Source organism: Nomascus leucogenys, chromosome 13, assembly GCF_006542625.1.
Source record: "Nomascus leucogenys isolate Asia chromosome 13, Asia_NLE_v1, whole genome shotgun sequence".
Taxonomy (NCBI): Eukaryota; Metazoa; Chordata; class Mammalia; order Primates; family Hylobatidae; genus Nomascus; species Nomascus leucogenys.
Window position 1 is genome coordinate 39,179,976 of NC_044393.1, and position 19,769 is coordinate 39,199,744.

Genomic DNA, 19,769 nt, shown 5'->3' on the forward strand with positions numbered 1-19,769 from the left:
CCACTCACACGCCCTTGGGCCACTTCTGGGTGCCCGCTCTTCCTTATGCTTGCGCTGTGAGCTGAGCTAGTGTTTGTGCAGCAATAACATGTCAGCCCCTCTTCCAGCCACCGAGCCCGCCCTCTGGAATGCCACCGCCGCGGTGATTTTCCTTCGTGGATTGGGAGATACTGGGCACGGGTGGGCAGAAGCCTTTGCAGGTATCAGAAGTTCACATATCAAATATATCTGCCCGCATGTGCCTGTTATGCCTGTTACATTAAATATGAACATGGCTATGCCTTCATGGTTTGATATTATTGGGCTTTCACCAGATTCACAGGAGGATGAATCTGGGATTAAACAGGCAGCAGAAAATATAAAAGCTTTGATTGACCAAGAAGTGAAGAATGGCATTCTTTCTAACAGAATTATTTTGGGAGAATTTTCTCAGGGAGGAGCTTTATGTTTATATACTGCCCTTACCACGCAGCAAAAACTGGTGGGTGTCACTGCACTCAGTTGCTGGCTTCCACTTCAGGCTTCATTTCCACAGGGTCCTATTGGTGGCACTAATAGAGATATTTCTATTCTCCAGCGCCACAGGGATTGTGACCCCTTAGTCCCCCTGATGTTTGGTTCTCTGATGGTTGAAAAACTAAAAACATTGGTGAATCCAGCCAATGTGACCTTTAAAACCTATGAAGGTATTGTGCCCGGAATTAGTAGTTTCTTTGTCTCACTGACTTCAAGAATGAAGCTGTGGACTTTGGTGGTGAGTGTTACAGCTCATAAAGGCAGTGTGGACCCAAACAGTGAGCAGCAGCAAGATTTATTGCAAAGAGCAAAAGAACAAAGCTTCCACAGTGTGGAAGGGGACACAAGTGGGTTGCCACTGCTGGCTTGGGCAGCCTGCTTTTATCCCCTTATCTGGCCCCACTCACATCCTGCTGACTGGTCCATTTTACAGAGAGCCGATTGGTCTGTTTTACAGAGAGCTGATTGGTCCATTTTGACAGGGTGCTCATTGGTGTGTTTACAATGCCTGAGCTAGACACAAAAGTTCTCCAAGTCCCCACAGAGCACTGATTGGTGCATTTACAAACCTTGAGCTAGACACAGGGTGCTGATTGGTGTGTTGACAAACCTTATGTTAGAGACAGAGTGCTAATTGGTGTATTTACAATCCCTTAGCTAGACATAAAAATTCTCCAAGTCCCCACCAGACTCAGGAGCCCAGCTGGCTTCACCTAATGGATCCTGCACTGGGGCCACAGGCAGACCTGCCTGCCAGCCCTGTGCCATGTGCCCACACTCCTCAGCCCTTGGGTGGTGGATGGGACCGGGCGCTGCAGAGCAGGGAGCGGCACTTGTCAGGGAGGCTCAGCCACACAGGAGCCCATGGTGGTGGGGAGGCTCAGGCATGGCTGGCTGCAGGTCCCAAGCCCTGCCCTGCGGGGAGGCAACTGAGGCCCAGCAAGAATTCAAATGCAGTGCTGGCAGGCTGGCACTGCTGAGGGACCTGGCGCACCCTCCGCAGCTGCTGGCCCAGGTGCTAAGCCCCTCACTGCCTGGCGCTGGTGGTGCTGGCTGGCTGCTCCAAGCATGGAGCCCACTGAGCCCACACCAACCCGGAACTCACGCTGGCCTGTGATCACTGCACACAGCAGTCCCAGTTCCCACCCGCACCTCTCCCTCCACAACTCCCCGCAAGCAAAGGGAGCTGGCTCCGGCCTTGGCCAGCCCAGAGAGGGGCCCTCACAGTGCAGCAGTGGGCTGAAGGGCTCCTCAAATGCAGCCAGAGTGGATGCCGTGGCCTGAGGAAGTGCCCAGAGTGAGTGAGGGCTGCTAGCACGTTGTCACCTCTCAACCCCCCCTCTAAATAGGACACCCCAACTGCTGTTGGGAATTTGGCTGATGACCACTCTAGCTACTTCCTGCTGGATAGGGGAGATGAAGGGGGCCTGCAGTTCTAGTGTCCTCCAGAGGGGAGCTCTCTAGGTCAGTGAAAGCACCAGCGGGTCAGTCCAGGGGTCCTCGGTAGAAGTTGTTAGTTGAACTCATTTGGGCTTCCATTTATAAGACCATCTGTAGCTTGATGGCCTCGATTCTAGAGGAAACAAATTTGACAAGAAGGCTAAAAATACAGGTCCCAAAGCCGAGTAACAGCAAGATGGCTGCCACAGGACCTAGAAAGGGGAGAAGCCATGTTGCCCAACTCCAGAGGTTGGTATGAGTTTGAAAGGTGTTGTCTGATTTCAGAAGTCTTTTCCTGTAAACACCAGGCAGCATCTCATATGATCCCTGACTGGTGAGTGTAAAAACAACACTCTTCCCCTAAGAAGGTGCAGAGTCCTCCTTTCTCAGCAGTGAGGAGGTCTAGGCCTCAGTGGTTTTGGAGAGTCACTGTTGCCAAAGAGTCTATTTGGGATTGTAGAGTAAGGATAGATTTCGTTATTTCTTGCAAACTGTCTGAGAGGCAGATATGGGTTGAATATCCATATAAGTAGAGTATGCCTTGGCTGGGTAGACAGAAATTTACCCTGGCTTTTAAAGGAATAGGGTACACTGTTTTTTCTTTACTACTTCCATCTCTCTTTCTTTCTCTTTGGCTTCTTCTTTGTCTCGTCCTCTCTTTTTGACTCTCTCTTTGACTTTCTCTGTCTGTCTCTCTTTCTCTCTGACTCCATCTTTGTCTCTCTCTTCCTTATTCCTTCTTTGACTTTCTGTCTCTCTTTCACTCTCTGTCTCCTTTTCTTTGTCTCTCTGTTTCTTCCTCTCTGTGTCTCCTTTTCTTTGTCTCTCTGTTTCTTCCTCTGTCTGTCTTTGACTTTCTGTCTCTTTCCTTCTTACTGGTCTTTCCCTACCTTTGCCAGCCACTTATGCTGCTGTTCTCCCTTCTCCTTCCCCTTTTCGATGGCTCTGGCAGTGTAAGACTGCCACCTTCTTCAGTTTTTGTACTGCGTGCAGTAACTCCATGATTTCCTTGTGGTATTTAATGGAGGTTCCCAGAGGTTAGGAACTCCGTTTCTTTCCATATTGCAGCATGGGCATATAGGATTAGAAAAGCATACTTTCTATCTGTGTACACATTTAGTCTTTTTCCCTTTCCCAGTTCTAAGGCTCATGTAAATGCCACTAGTTCTGCTAACTGGGCACTGGTCCCTGGGGGAAGGGGCTTACTTTCAAGTATGTTTACCTCACTAAATATGGCATAACCTGCCCTTTGTATCCCATTCTCCACAAATGAACTTCCATTGGTATATAGGTTAAGGTCAGGATTAGCTAAGGGGACTTCTAAGAGTCATTTCAGGCAGCATAAGTTTGGACTGTAATTTGTTGGCACTCATGCTCGATTGGTTCCCCATCCTCTGGGAGAAAAGTGTCAGGGTTGAGAGCCACGTATGTGCATATTTGAAGCACCGGTCCCTCAAGGAGTAGTGCCTGGTATCTAAGTAGGTGGTTATCTGATAGTCATAAACTTCCTTTGGTACCTACTTTGCCATTTACCTCATGAGTAGTCCAGACAGTGAGATCCTTTCCTTGTATTATTTTGATAGCCTCTGACACTAAGACGGCCACTGCTGCAACTACCCTTAAACAGTGAGGCTAAGCTTTTGCTACTACATCAATTTCCTTACTTAGGTATGTCACTGGTTGTGGGGTTGTCCCACGAGTCTGAATAAGGACTTCAAGAGCTATCCCAGCTCTCTCTGTGACATATAAAGAGAAGTTTTGTCCTGTGGGAAGGCTTAAAGCTGGAGCTTGTACAAGGACCTGCTTTAAGGTTTTGAAGTCTGTTTCTGCCTCTGGTTCCCATTCTACTAGATAAGTATTTGCCATCTGGGTTTTCTTGATTAGAGTATAGAGGGCTGGCTATCTCGCTGTATCTGGGGATTCATAGTCAGCAAAAGCCAGTAATTCCAAGGAACCCCCACAACTGTTTAAATGTTTTAGGGTGAGAATAAGCCAGTATAGGCTGTATTTGTTCCTTGCTGAGGGCCCTGGTCCCTCTGGCTAAGATTAGGCCTAGATATTTGACCTACTGTAGGCAAAGCTGGGCCTTCGACCTAGACACCTTGTACCCTTGATTAGCTGGAAAGTTCAAGAGATCTAAAGTAGCCTGCTGGCACAAGGCTTCTGAACTGGTAGCCAAAAGTAAATCATCCACATATTGAAGGACCAGAGTGCCTGGACTTGAGAAGCGGCCTAGATCTTGGGCCAGTGTTTGACCAAATAGATGAGGGTTATCCCTAAACCGTTGGGGCAAGACTGTCCAAGTAAGTTGGGACATGTGGTCTGTGGGATCCTCAAAGGTGAAGAGAAACTGGGAGTCAGAGTGCAGGGGAATACAGAAGAAGGCATCCTTGAGGTCCAGAACCATGAACCATTCTGCTTCCTCTGGTATTTGAGAGAGCAGGGTATAGGGATTGGGTACAACTGGATATAGAGGAATTATTGCCTCATTGATGAGTCTAAGATCTTGCACTAGTCTCCACTAACCATTCCGTTTTTGTACTCCTAGAATTGGGGTGTTGCAGGGACTACTGCATCTCATTACTAAACCTTGAGCTTTTAAATGTTTAACAATATTCTGTAATCCTTTATGAGCTTCAAGCCTTAAGGGATATTGCCTTTGATAAGGAAAAGTGGTGGGATCTTTTAACCTGATTTGGACTGGGTGGGCATTTTTTGTCCTTCCAAATTGTCCTTCCAATGCCCAGACTTCAGGGTTGATTCCCTCCTCAAGTAGGGGACAACAAATGGGTAACTTGTTCCCCATATTCATGTAGATAATAGTTTCAGCTTTGGCTAATATATCCCTCCCTAATTAGGGTGTGGGACTTTCAGGCATAATAAGAAAGGCATGTGAAAAGAAAAAAGTCTCCCAATTACAACTGAGGAGGTGGGAGAAATACCTGGTTACAGGCTGTCCCAGGATTCCTTGGATGGTAACGGACCTTGAGGACAGTCATCCAGGACAGGAGATTAATACTGAGAAGGTCGCACCAGTGTCCAGGAGGAAATCAATTTCCTGGCCCTCAATGGTTAGACATACCTGGGGCTCAGTGAGGGTGATGACATGAGCTGGCACTTGCCCCAGGCACCCTCAGTCCTGTTGTTGGATCATCTGGTTGGGGGCTTCTGACCCAGAGAATCTTCATACTCTGGGGCAGTGCACCTTCCACTGATTGCCTCGGCATAGTGGACATGGATGAGGGGGCAGCTTGTTTCTCATTGGACAATCTTTTTTAAAGTGTCCTAGTAAACTACACTGATAACAAGCCCTACCGGGTGATTGGCCTGCTCCATTTTCTGTCCTATCTGAACCACCAAGGTTTGTCTGTCTGAGGGCCATGACTAAGGCTGTGGCCTTTCTCTGATCTCGCTTTTCCTTTTGGGCCTGTTCCTCTTGGTCCCTATTATAGAACACCAAGGTCGCCAGGATTAATAATGCCTTCAATTTTTGTTCAGGGCCCAGGTCTTGCTTTTCGAGCTTTCTCCTGATATCTGCAGCTGATTTGGTAATAAACTTATCTTTTAGAATAAATTGACCTTCGAGTGGTTCGGGTGACAGTGGAGTATATTTTCTTAAGACCTCCCATAGCCACTCAAGGAAGGTAGAAGGATTTTCTTTCTTTCCTTGAGTTATGGTGGACATCATTGAATAATTCATGGGCTTCTTTCTAATTCTCTTTAGTCCTTCTAGAACACAGGTCAACAGATGTTTATGACTCCAGTCCCCATGATCTGATTCAAGGTCCCAGTGGGGATCCATACTGGGGATGGCTTGCTGACCCGTAGGGAATTTGTCCCTTTCTTCAGCTGTCATTCTATCATTTACTTGACTAAGATACCAGGTATCTCCAAACTCTAAGGCTGCAGCTAAAGCCGCATTCTTTTCATTAAAAGCCAGGGTTTGATCTAACAGTAGCATGACATCTCTCCAAGTGAGGTTAAAGGTTTGCCCTAGACCCTGTAGGACATCTAGGTACCTATCAGGGTCATCTGAAAACTTCTCCAGGTCTGCCTTGATCTGCTTTAAGTCAGAGAGGGAGAAGGGGACATAAACAATAGCCTGGGGGGGGTTGTGGTCCTTTGGAGATTTCTTTGCTTATTTCCTTCTGGGCAGGAGAGATTAAAGGAGGATTATCATTAATAGGAAGGGGAGCTATAGGGAGGCTATGATATGGGGGTAAGCTGAGAGGTCCTCCTGTGCGATGTAAATTGTAAGCTTTGCATAGTTGTGTATTCTCCCTCAATGAAAAGAAAGCTTGAACATAAGGTATTTCACTCCATTTGCCTTCCCTCTTACAGAAAAGGTCAAGCTTCAGGATAGTATTGTAATTTGTACTTCCCTCAGGTGGCCATTTTTCCCATCAGAGAGAGAATATTGGGGCCAAGCCATAGTGCAGGAAAAAATGAGCCGCCTCTTTTTCTGGGTTTGTGAGTCAAATTGGTCCCAATGGCTTAGGATGCATTTCAAGGGTGAGCCTGTTGATGCCTGAATGTTTCCCATCTGAAAGACAAAACTGCCCACAGTTTTGGTTTGTTTTGTTTCTCCCCCAGCCCAAGAACCTGCAATGGTCCCTGGACCCTGCTGATCAGAATAGTTGTGCTCACTGATGCAGCAGCAGAAACAACCACTGCCCAAGAACCCACAACAGTCCCTGGACCCTGCTGATCAGAATAGTTGCGCTCACCGACACAGCAGCAGAAACACTAGTTTTCCTTCCAGACCACATGGAGGACTGAGGAAGGTCAGATTTAGTGGCATTTGCTGATGCATTCTCGAAAACCTGCACCCTTGCCTGTCCTACTAGACCATAAGGAGGACCGAGAAAAATTGGATTTAGTGGCCCTTACTGACGCATTCTCGAAAACCTGTTAGAGTCCTAAGCATTCTCCTGTTAGTATTGGGACTTTACCCCTGTCCTATAAAGCTGTTATGCCCAAAAAATGAAGTGAAGGGCCATACCCTGAAGGAGGGAAGGGATCTCCAGGGTTGGAAGAGTGACACCTTTTGTCCTAACTTATATGAATAGGAAGGATACAATTTCTGAGGCTCCCCATATCCTACCTTCAGGAATAGCTTTTCTTAGGCCTGTTAGTCTGAGGAGGGATCCTAAAATTCCAGGTAGTCCCCACTATGACGGGGCTTTGGGCAAAACATGTCTTTCTGGTTGGTGAGCCCAGGTGCCTAAAAAAGGTAACAGAGTTTATTTTTTTTTATTAATTTTTTTTTTTGCACACGAAACAACAAACATTTTCTAAAAACACATACAAACAAAAAGATGCATATCAAACATATTAGGAAGGTTGCACATGGGAAGTTGGGGAATAGAAATGGGGGTTGGGAACTAAAATAAATGAGACAGGGACTTTATATGGATCAGTGATAATAACTCAATCCTCTATTTGACAAAGAAGAAGGAGAAGGAAGAGGAAGAAAAAGAAACTGGGATAAAGGATCAGAAAGGGAGGAAAATAGAAAAAATTAGAGTATGACTCCAGGGTAGACCTGTTTTGTTGCCACTGGGTTGGTTGGTTGGTTTGTCTGTTGTATTTTTCATGTTTCGCCATGTTGGCCAGGCTGGTCTCGAACTCCCAGCCCGAAGTGATCAACCCGCCTCGGCCCCCCAGAGTGCCAGGACCACAGGCGTGAGCCACCACGTCCAGCCCCCACATTGCTTCTCCCCTCCGTGGTAGACCTCCCAGACAGGGCGGTCGGGCACAGGCACTCCCCACATCCCAGGCGGGGTGGCCGGGGAGAGGCGCTCCTCACTTCCCAGATAGGGTGACCAGGTAGACGTGTTGCTCATTTCTTCCCAGATGGGGCAGCTGGGCAGAGATGCTCCACACTTACTCCCAGACGGGGTGGCCAGGCAGAGGCACTCCTCACTTCCCAGATGATGGGTGGCCGGGCAGAGGTGCTCCTCACTTCCCAGACGATGGGTGGCCGGGCACAGGCGCTCCTCACTTCCCAGATGATGGGTGGCCGGGCAGAGGCGCTCCTCACTTCCCAGACGATGGGTGGCCAGGCAGAGGCGCTCCTCACTTCCCAGACAATGGGTGGTAAGGCAGAGGGGCTCCTCAATTCCCAGACGGGGCGGCCGGGCAGAGGCGCCCCTCACTTCCCAGAAGAGGCGGCCGGGCAGACGTGCTCCACACTTCCCAGACGGGGTGGCCGGGCAGAGGCGCTTCTCACTTCCCAGACGGGGCGGCCGGGCAGAGGCACTCCTCACTTCCCAGATGGGGCAGGCGGGCAGAGGTGCTCCTCACTTCCCAGACAGGGCAGCCGGGCAGAGGCGATCCTCACACCCCAGACAATGGGCAGCTGGGCAGAGGTGCTCCTCAATTCCCAGATGGGGCGGCCGGGCAGAGGTGCTCCTCACTTCCCAGATGGGGAGGCTGGGCTGAGGCGCTCCTCCTTCCCAGACAGGGCGGCCGGGCAGAGGCGCTCCTCAGTTCCCAGATGGGGCGGCCAGGCAGAGGCGCTCCTCACTTCTTCCCATACGGGGTGGCCGGGCAGAGGCGCTCCTCACTTCCCAGACGGGACAGCCGGGCAGAGACGCTCCTCACTTCCCAGACGATGGGTGGCTGGGCAGAGGCGCTCCTCACTTCCAAGACGATGGGTGGCCGGGCAGAGGCACCCCTCACTTCCCAGACGGGGCGGCCGGGCAGAGGCGCTCCTCACCTCCCAGACGATGGGTGGCTGGGAAGAGGCACTCCTCACTTCCCAGATGATGGGTGGCCGGGGACAGGCGCTCCTCACTTCCCAGACAATGGGTGGCCGGGCAGAGGCGCTCCTCACTTCCCAGACAATGGGTGGCCGGGCAGAGGCGCTCCTCACTTCCCAGACGGGGTGGCAGGGCAGAGGCGCTCCTCACCTCCCAGATGATGGGTGGCCGGGCAGAGGCACTCCTCACTTCCCAGACGATGGGCGGCCGGGCAGAGGCACTCCTCACCACCCAGATGATGGGCGGCACGGCAGAGGCGCTCCTCATTTCCGAGACGGGGCGGCCGGGAAGAGGCGCTCCTCACTTCTTCCCAGACGGGGTGGCCGGGCAGAGGCACTCCTCAATTCCCAGATGGGGCGGGCGGGCAGAGGCGCTCCTCACTTCCCAGACGGGGCAGCCGGGCAGAGGCACTCCTCACTTCCCGGACGGGGTGGCTGGGCAGAGGCGCACCTCACTTCCCAGACGGGGCGGACGGGCAGAGGCACTCCTCACTTCCCAGACGATGGGTGGCCGGGCAGAGGCGCTCCTCACTTCCCAGACGGAGTGGCTGGGCAGAGGCGCACCTCACTTCCCAGACGGGGAGGCCGGGCTGAGGTGCTCCTCACTTCCCAGATGGGGCGGCCAGGCAGAGGCACTCCTCAGTTCCCAGACGGGGCAGCCAGGCAGAGCTGCTCCTCACTTCTTCCTGTATGGGGTGGCCGGGCAGAGGTGCTCCTCACTTCCCAGAAGGGGTGGCCGGGCAGAGCCGATCCTCACATCCCAGACAATGGGCAGCCGGGCAGAGGTGCTCTTCACTTCCCAGATGGGGTGGCCAGGCAGAGGCGCTCCTCACTTCCCAGATGGGGAGGCTGGGCTGAGGCGCTCTTCACTTCCCAGACGGGGCGGCTGGGCACAGGCGCTCCTCAGTTCCCAGACAGGGCGGCCGGGCAGGGGCGCTCATCACCTCTTCCCGTACGGGATGGCCAGGCAGAGGCGCTCCTCACTTCTTCCCAGACGGGGCGGCCGGACAGAGGCGCACCTCACATCTGCCCAGATGGGGCGGCCGGGCAGAGGTGCTCCTCACTTCTTCCAAGACAGGGCGGCCAGGCAGAGGCGCTCCTCACTTCCCAGACGGGGCGGCTGGGCAGAGGCGCTCCTCACATCACAGACGATAGGTGGCCGAGCAGAGGCGCTCCTCACTTCCCAGATGATGGGTGGCGGGGCAGAGGCGCTCCTCACTTCCCAGATGATGGGTGGCCGGGCAGAGGCGCCCCTCACTTCCCAGACTGGGTGGCTGGGCAGAGGCGCTCCTCACTTCTTCCTGTACGGGGCGGCCGGGCAGAGGCACTCCTGACTTCTTCCCAGACAGGGCGGACGGGCAGAGGCGCTCCTCACCTCCAGGACAGGGCAGCCGGGCAGAGGCGCTCCTCACTTCTTCCCGGACGGGGCAGCCGGGCAGAGGTGCTCCTCACTTCCCAGATGATGCGGCCGGGCAGAGGCACTCCTCACTTCCCAGATGGGGCAGCCGGGCAGAGGCACTCCTCACTTCCCGGATGGGGCGGCTGGGCAGAGGCGCTCCTCACTTCTCAGATGGGGCGGCCGGGCAGAGGCACTCCTCACTTCCCAGACGATCGGTGGCCGGGCAGAGGTGCTCCTCACTTCCCAGATGGGGCGGCTGGGCAGAGGTGCTCCTCACTTCCCAGACGGGGAGGCCGGGCAGAGGTGCTCCTCACTTCTTCCTGTACGGGGTGACCGGGCAGAGGTGCTCCTCACTTATTCCTGGACAGGGTGCCCGGGCAGAGGCGCTCCTCACTTCTTCCCGGATGGGGCGGCCGGGCAGAGGCACTCCTCAGTTCCCAGACGGGGCGGCCGGGCAGAGGCGCTCAATGCCTTCTTCCCAGACAGGGCGGCCGGGCAGAGGTGCTCCTCACTTCCCAGACGGGGCAGCCGGGCAGAGGCGTGCCTCACTTCCTCCCCGAGGGGGCAGCCGGGCAGAGGCGCTCCTCACTTCCCAGATGAGGCGGCCTGGCAGAGGCACTCCTCACTTCCCAGATGGGGCAGCGGGGCAGAGGTGCTCCTCACTTCCCAGACGGGGAAGCCGGGCAGAGGCGCTCCTCACTTCCCAGATCGTGGGTGGCCAGGCAGAGGCGCTCCTCATTTCCCAGACGATGGGTGGCCAGGCAGAGGCGCTCCTCACTTCCCAGATGGGGCGGCCAGGCAGAAGTGCTCCTCACTTCCCAGACGGGGCGGCCGGGCAGAGGCGCTCCTCACTTCTTCCTGGATGCGGCGGCCAGGCAGAGGCGCTCCTCACTTCTCAGATGGGGCAGCCGGGCAGAGGCACACCTCACTTCTTCCTGGATGGGGCGGCCGGGCAGAGGTGCTCCTCACTTCCCAGACGATGGGTGGCCGGGCAGAGGCGCTCCTCACTTCCCAGACGATGGGTGGCTGGGCAGAGGTGCTCCTCACATCCCAGACGGGGCAGCTGGGCAGAGGCGCTCCTCATTTCCCAGACGGGGAGGCCGGGCTGAGGTGCTCCTCACTTCCCAGACGGGGCTGCCAGGCAGAGGTGCTCCTCACTTCTTCCTGTACGGGGTGACCGGGCAGAGGAGTCCTCACTTCTTCCTGGACAGAGTGCCCGGGCAGAGGAGCTCCTCACTTCTTCCCGGACGGTGCGGCCGGGCAGAGGCACTCCTCACTTCCCAGACGGGGCGGCCGGGCAGAGGCGCTCCTCACTTCTTCCCAGACAGGGCGGCCGGGCAGAGGCGCTCCTCACTTCTTCCCAGATGGGGCAGCCGGGCAGAGGCGCTCCTCACTTCCCAGACGAGGCGGCCGGGCAGAGGCACTCCTCACTTCCCAGAAGATGGGTGGCCGGGCAGAGGCACTCCTCACCTCCCAGATGATGGGTGGCCGGGCAGAGGCGCTCCTCACTTCCCAGACAATGGGTAGCCGGGCAGAGGCGCTCCTCATTTCCCAGACGGGGCGGCCGGGCAGAGGCGCTCCTCACTTCCCAGATGGGGCGGCCGGGCAGAGGCGCTCCTCACTTCCCAGATGGGGCGGCCGGGCAGAGGCGCTCCTCACTTCTTCCCAGACAGGGCAGACGGGCAGAGGCACTCCTCATTTCCCAGACGGGGCAGCCAGGCAGAGGCGCTCCTCACTTCCCAGACGATGGGTGTCTGGGCAGAGGCGCTCCTCACTTCCCAGACGGGGCGGCCAGGCAGAAGCGCTCCTCACTTCCCAGACGGGGCGGCCGGGCAGAGGCGCTCTTCACTTCTTCCCAGACGGGGCGGCCGGGCAGAGGTGCTCCTCACTTCCCAGATGGGGCGGCCGGGCAGAGGTGCTCCTCACTTCTTCCCGGATGGGGTGGCCGGGCAGAGGTGCTCCTCACTTCCCAGATGGGGCGGCCGGGCATAGGTGCTCCTCACTTCTTCCCGGATGGGGTGGCCGGGCAGAGGTGCTCCTCACTTCCCAGATGGGGCGGCCGGGCAGCGGCACTCCTGACTTCTTCCCAGACAGGGCGGACGGGCAGAGGTGCTCCTCACTTCCCAGACGGGGCAGCTGGGCAGAGGTGCTCCTCACTTCTTCCCAGACGGGGCAGCCGGGCAGAGGCACTCCTCACTTCCCAGATGGGGCGGCCGGGCAGAGGCGCTCCTCACTTCCCAGATGGGGAGGCCGGGCTGAGGCGCTCCTCACTTCCCAGACGATGGGTGGCCGGGCAGAGACGCTCCTCACTTCCCAGACGATGGGTGGCTGGGCAGAGGCGCTCCTCACTTCCAAGATGATGGGTGGCCGGGCAGAGGCGCCCCTCACTTCCCAGACGGGGCGGCCGGGCACAGGCTCTCCTCACTTCCCAGACGATGGGTGGCCGGGCAGAGGCACTCCTCACCTCCCAGATGATGGGTAGCCGGGCAGAGGCGCTCCTCATTTCCCAGACGCGGCGGCCTGGCAGAGGCGCTCCTCACTTCCCAGATGGGGTGGCGGGGCAGAGGTGCTCCTCACCTCCCAGATGATGGGTGGCCGGGCAGACGCGCTCCTCACTTCCCAGACAATGGGTGGCTTGGCAGAGGTGCTCCTCACTCCCCAGACGATGGGTAGCCGGGCAGAGGCGCTCCTCATTTCCCAGACGGGGCAGCCGGGCAGAGGCACTCCTCACTTCCCAGACGGGGAAGCCAGGCAGAGGTGCTCCTCACTTCCCAGACGATGGGTGTCTGGGCAGAGGCGCTCCTCACTTCCCAGACGGGGCGGCCAGGCAGAAGCGCTCCTCACTTCCCAGACGGGGCGGCCGGGCAGAGGCGCTCTTCACTTCTTCCCAGACGGGGCGGCCGGGCAGAGGTGCTCCTCACTTCCCAGATGGGGCGGCCGGGCAGAGGTGCTCCTCACTTCTTCCCGGATGGGGTGGCCGGGCAGAGGTGCTCCTCATTTCCCAGACGGGGCGGCCGGGCAGAGGCGCTCCTCACTTCTTCCTGTATGGGGCGGCCGGGCAGCGGCACTCCTGACTTCTTCCCAGACAGGGCGGACGGGCAGAGGTGCTCCTCACTTCCCAGACGGGGCAGCTGGGCAGAGGCGCTCTTCACTTCTTCCCAGACGGGGCAGCTGGGCAGAGGTGCTCCTCACTTCCCAGATGAGGCAGCCGGGCAGAGGCACTCCTCACTTCCCAGATGGGGCGGCCGGACAGAAGCACTCCTCACTTCCCAGACGGGGCGGCCGGGCAGAGGCGCTCCTCACTTCCCAGATGGGGAGGCCGGGCTGAGGCGCTCCTCACTTCCCAGACGATGGGTGGCCGGGCGGAGACGCTCCTCACTTCCCAGACGATGGGTGGCTGGGCAGAGGCGCTCCTCACTTCCAAGATGATGGGTGGCCGGGCAGAGGCGCCCCTCACTTCCCAGACAGGGCGGCCGGGCAGAGGCGCTCCTCACCTCCCAGACGATGGGTGGCTGGGAAGAGGCACTCCTCACTTCCCAGATGATGGGTGGCCGGGGAGAGGCGCTCCTCACTTCCCAGACAATGGGTGGCCGGGCAGAGGCGCTCCTCACTTCCCAGACGGGGCGGCAGGGCAGAGGCGCTCCTCACCTCCCAGATGATGGGTGGCCGGGCAGAGGCACTCCTCACTTCCCAGACGATGGGCGGCCGGGCAGAGGCACTCCTCACCACCCAGATGATGGGCGGCACGGCAGAGGCGCTCCTCATTTCCCAGACGGGGCGGCCGGGCAGAGGCGCTCCTCACTTCTTCCCAGATGGGGCGGCCGGGCAGAGGCACTCCTCACTTCCCAGATGGGGCGGGCGGGCAGAGGCGCTCCTCACTTCCCAGATGGGGCAGCCAGGCAGAGGTGCTCCTCACTTCCCGGACGGGGTGGCTGGGCAGAGGCGCTCCTCACTTCTCAGACGGGGCGGATGGGCAGAGGCGCTCCTCACTTCCCAGACGATGGGTGGCCGGGCAGAGGCGCTCCTCACTTCCCAGACGGGGCGGCTGGGCAGAGGCGAACCTCACTTCCCAGACGGGGAGGCCGGGCTGAGGTGCTCCTCACTTCCCAGATGGGGCGGCCAGGCAGAGGCACTCCTCAGTTCCCAGACGGGGCGGCCAGGCAGAGCCGCTCCTCACTTCTTCCTGTATGGGGTGGCCGGGCAGAGGTGCTCCTCACTTCCCAGAAGGGGCGGCCGGGCAGAGGCGCTCCTCACATCCGAGACAATGGGCAGCCGGGCAGAGGTGCTCTTCACTTCCCAGATGGGGTGGCCAGGCAGAGGCGCTCCTCACTTCCCAGATGGGGAGGCTGGGCTGAGGCGCTCTTCACTTCCCAGACGGGGCGGCTGGGCACAGGCGCTCCTCAGTTCCCAGACAGGGCGGCCAGGCAGGGGCGCTCATCACCTCTTCCCGTACGGGGTGGCCAGGCAGAGGCGCTCCTCACTTCTTCCCAAACGGGGCGGCCGGACAGAGGCGCACCTCACATCTTCCCAGACGGGGCGGCCGGGCAGAGGTGCTCCTCACTTCTTCCAAGACGGGGCGGCTGGGCAGAGGCGCTCCTCACTTCCCAGACGGGGCGGCTGGGCAGAGGCGCTCCTCACATCACAGACGATGGGTGGCCGAGCAGAGGCGCTCCTCACTTCCCAGATGATGGGTGGCGGGGCAGAGGCGCTCCTCACTTCCCAGATGATGGGTGGCCGGGCAGAGGTGCCCCTCACTTCCCAGACTGGGCGGCTGGGCAGAGGCGCTCCTCACTTCTTCCTGTACGGGGCGGCCGGGCAGAGGCACTCCTGACTTCTTCCCAGACAGGGCGGACGGGCAGAGGCGCTCCTCACTTCCAGGACAGGGCAGCCGGGCAGAGGCGCTCCTCACTTCTTCCCGGACGGGGCAGCCGGGCAGAGGCGCTCCTCACTTCCCAGATGATGCGGCCGGGCAGAGGCACTCCTCACTTCCCAGATGGGGCAGCCGGGCAGAGGCACTCCTCACTTCCCGGATGGGGCGGCTGGGCAGAGGCGCTCCTCACTTCTCAGATGGGGCGGCCGGGCAGAGGCACTCCTCACTTCCCAGATGATCGGTGGCCGGGCAGAGGTGCTCCTCACTTCCCAGATGGGGCGGCTGGGCAGAGGTGCTCCTCACTTCCCAGACGGGGAGGCCGGGCTGAGGTGCTCCTCACTTCCCAGACGGGGCGGCCGGGCAGAGGTGCTCCTCACTTCTTCCTGGACGGGGTGAACGGGCAGAGGTGCTCCTCACTTATTCCTGGACAGGGTGCCCGGGCAGAGGCACTCCTCACTTCTTCCCGGATGGGGCGGCCGGGCAGAGGCACTCCTCAGTTCCCAGATGGGGCGGCCGGGCAGAGGTGCTCCTGCCTTCTTCACAGACAGGGCGGCCGGGCAGAGGTGGTCCTCACTTCCCAGACGGGGCAGCCGGGCAGAGGCGCTCTTCACTTCCCAGACTATGGGTGGCCGGGCAGAGGCGCTCCTCACTTCCCAGATGATGGGTGGCCAGGCAGAGGCGCTCCTCACTTCCCAGACAGGGAGGCCGGGCTGAGGTGCTCCTCACTTCCCAGACGGGGCGGCCAGGCAGAGGCGCTCCTCACTTCTTCCTGTACGGGGTGACCAGGCAGAGGCGCTCCTCACTTCTTCCTGGACAGGGTGCCCGGGCAGAGTCGCTCCTCATTTCTTCCCAGACAGGGCGGCCGGGCAGAGGTGCTCCTCACTTCCCAGATGGGGCGGCTGGGCAGAGGTGCTCCTCACCTCCCAGACGATGGGTGGCCAGGCAGAGGCACTCCTCACTTCCCAGACGATGGGCGGCCAGGCAGAGGTGCTACTCACCTCCCAGACGATGGGCGGCTGGGCAGAGGCGCTCCTCATTTCCCAGACGGGGTGGCCAGGCAGAGGTGCTCCTCACTTCTTCCCAGACGGGGTGGCCAGGCAGAGGCGCTCCTCACTTCCCAGATGATGGGTGGCCAGGCAGAGGCGCTCCTCACTCCCCAGACGATGGGTAGCTGGGCAGAGGTGCTCCTCACTTCCCAGACGGGGTGGCTGGGCAGAGGCGCCCCTCACTTCTTCCCAGACGGGGCGGCCGGGCAGAGGTGCTTCTCACCCCCCAGATGGGGTGGCCGGGCAGAGGCGCTCCTCACTTCTTCCTGTACGGGGCGGCCGGTCAGGGGCGCTCCTGACTTCTTCTCAGACAGGGCGGACGGGCAGAGGCGCTCCTCACTTCCCAGACGGGGCGGACGGTAAGAGGCGCTCCTCACTTCCCAGACGGGGCAGCCGGGCAGAGGCGCTCCTCACTTCTTCCCAGACGGGGCAGCCGGGCAGAGGCACTCCTCACTTCCCAGATGGGGCGGCCGGGCAGAGGCGCTCCTCACTTCCCAGATGGGGCAGCCGGGCAGAGGCGCTCCTCACTTCCCAGATGGGGCGGCTGGGCAGAGGCGCTCCTCACTTCCCAGATGGGCAGCCGGGCAGAGGCGCTCCTCACTTCCCGGATGGGGCGGCTGGGCAGAGGTGCTCCTCACTTCCCAGACGGGGCGGCTGTGCAGAGGTACTCCTCATTTCCCAGACGGGGAGGCCGGGCTGCGGTGCTCCTCACTTCCCAGACAGGACCACCAGGCAGAGGCGCTCCTCACTTCTTCCTGGACAGGGTGACCAGGCAGAGGCGCTCCTCACTTCTTCCTGGACAGGGTGCCCGGGCAGAGGCGCTCCTCACATCTTCCCAGATGGGGCGGCCAGGCAGAGGTGCTCCTCACTTCTTCCAAGACGGGGCAGCCGGGCAGAGGCGCTCCTCACTTCTTCCTGGACAGGGTGCCCCGGCATAGGCGCTCCTCACTTCTTCCCAGACGGGGCGGCCGGGCAGAGGCACTCCTCACTTCCCAGACGGGGCGGCCAGACAGAGGCGCTCCTCACTTCTTCCCAGACAGGGCAGCCAGGCAGAGGCGCTCCTCACTTCTTCCCGGATGGGTCACCGGGCAGAGGCTCTCCTCACTTCCCAGACGAGGCGGCCAGGCAGAGGCACTCCTCACTTCCCAGACGGGGCGGCCGGGCAGAGGTGCTCCTCACTTCCCAGACAATGGGTGGCTGGGCAGAGGCACTCCTCACTTCCCAGACGATGGGTGGCTGGGCAGAGGTGCCCCTCACTTCCCAGACGGGGCAGCCAGGCACAGGCGCTCCTCACTTCCCAGACGATGGGTGGCCGGGCAGAGGCACTCCTCACCTCCCAGACGATGGGTGGCCGGGCAGAGGTGCTCCTCACTTCCCAGACGATGGGTAGCCGGGCAGAGGCGCTCCTCATTTCCCAGACGGGGCGGCTGGGCAGAGGCGCTCCTCACTTCCCAGATGGGGCGGCCGGGCAGAGGTGCTCCTCACCTCCCAGACGATGGGTGGCCGGGCAGAGGCGCTCCTCACTTCCCAGACGATGGGTGGCTGGGCAGAGGCACTCCTCACTCCCCAGAAGATGGGTAGCCGGGCAGAGGCACTCCTCACTTCCCAGACGGGGCGGCTGGGCAGAGGCGCTCCTCTCTTCCCAGACAATGTGTGTCCGGGCAGAGGCGCTCCTCACTTCCCAGACGGGGCGGCCAGGCAGAGGCGCTCCTCACTTCTTCCTGTACGGGGCGGCCAGGCAGAGGCTCTCCTGACTTCTTCCCAGACGGGGCGGACGGGCAGAGGCGCTCCTCACTTCCCAGACGGGGCAGCCGGGCAGAGTCGCTCCTCACTTCTTCCCAGACGGGGCTGCCGGGCAGAGGCGCTCCTCACATCCCAGATGAGGCGGCCGGGCAGAGGCACTCCTCACTTCCCAGATTGAGCGGGTGGGCAGAGGTGCTCCTCACTTCCCAGACGGGGCAGCCAGGCACAGGCGCTCCTCACTTCCCAGACGGGGCGGCTGGGCAGAGGCGCTCCTCACTTCTCAGACGGGCCGGCCGGGCAGAGGCGATCCTCACTTCCCAGACGATGGGTGGCCGGGCAGAGGCGCTCCTCAATTCCCACACGATGGGTGGCTGGGCAGAGGCGCCCCTCACTTCCCAGACGGGGCAGCCGGGCACAGGCGCTCCTCACTTCCCAGACGATGGGGGCCGGGCAGAGGCACTCCTCACCTCCCAGACGATGGGTGGCCGGGCAGAGGCACTCCTCACCTCCCAGACGTTGGTTAGCCGGGCAGAGGCGCTCCTCATTTCCCTTGACGGGGCGGCTGGGCAGAGGCGCTCCTCACTTCCCAGACGGAGCGGCAGGGCAGAGGTGCTCCTCACCTCCCAGACGATGGGTGGCCGGGCAGAGGCGCTCCTCACTTCCCAGACGATGGGTGGCTGGGCAGAGGCACTCCTCACTCCCCAGACGATGGGTAGCCGGGCAGAGGCACTCCTCACTTCCCAGACGGGGCGGCTGGGCAGAGGCGCTCCTCACTTCCCAGACGATGTGTGTCCGGGCAGAGGCGCTCCTCACTTCCCAGACGGGGCGGCCAGGCAGAGGCGCTCCTCACTTCTTCCTGTACGGGCGGCCGGGCAGAGGCGCTCCTGACTTCTTCCCAGACGGGGCGGACGGGCAGAGGCGCTCCTCACTTCCCAGACGGGGCAGCCGGGCAGAGTCGCTCCTCACTTCTTCCCAGACGGGGCTGCCGGGCAGAGGGGCTTCTCACATCCCAGATGAGGCGGCCGGGCAGAGGCACTCCTCACTTCCCAGATGGAGCGGGCGGGCAGAGGTGCTCCTCACTTCCCAGACGGGGCAGCCGGGCAGAGGCGCTCCTCACTTCCCAGACGGGGCGGCTGGGCAGAGGCGCTCCTCACTTCTCAGACAGGGCGGCCGGGCAGAGGCGATCCTCACTTCCCAGACGATGGGTGGCCGGGCAGAGGCGCTCCTCACTTCCCAGACGAGGGTGGCGGGCAGAGGGCTCCTCACTTCCCAGACGGGGCGGCGGGCAGAGGCGCTCCTCACTTCCCAGACTGGGAGGCCGGGCTGAGGGCTCCTCACTTCCCAGACGGGGCGGCCAGGCAGAGGCGCTCCTCACTTCTTCCTGTACGGGGTGACCGGGCAGAGGCGCTCCTCACTTCTTCCTGGACAGGGTGCCCGGGCAGAGGCGCTCCTCACTTCTTCCCAGATGGGGCGGCTGGGCAGTGGTGCTCCTCACTTCCCAGATGGGCGGCGGGCAGAGGCGCTCCTCACTTCTTCCTGGACTGGGTGCCCAGGCAGAGGCCTCCTCACTTCTTCCCGGACAGGGCGGCCGGGCAGAGGCACTCCTCACTTCCCAGGCGGGGCGGCCAGGCAGTGGCGCTCCTCACTTCTTCCCAGACAGGGCGGCCGGGCAGAGGCGCTCCTCACTTCTTCCCGGATGGGGCAGCCGGGCAGAGGCGCTCCTCACTTCCCAGACGAGGCGGCCGGGCAGAGGCCTCCTCACTTCCCAGACGGGGGCCGGGCAGAGGCACTCCTCACTTCCCAGACGATGGTGGCCGGGCAGAGGCGCTCCTCACTTCCCAGACGATGGGTAGCCGGGCAGAGGTGCTCCTCACTTCCCAGACGGGCGGCTGGGCAGAGGCGCTCCTCACTTCCCAGATGGGGCGGCCGGGCAGAGGCGCTCCTCACTTTCCCAGACGATGTGGCGGGCAGAGGCGCTCCTCACTTCCCAGA

The 19,769-nt window shown here is 60.0% G+C and overlaps 1 protein-coding gene across 1 annotated transcript in view; it reads left to right on the plus strand.

The window, feature by feature from the left end:
- The window catches only part of LOC100581783 (acyl-protein thioesterase 1-like), an 87,872-nt gene that overhangs the window by 686 nt on the left and 67,417 nt on the right, over positions 1-19,769 (plus strand). The window contains exons 2-3 of the mRNA XM_030826764.1: positions 108-200; positions 241-686. Coding sequence (XP_030682624.1) covers positions 108-200; positions 241-686 — 539 coding nt within the window. The remainder of the gene's footprint in view (positions 1-107; positions 201-240; positions 687-19,769) is intronic.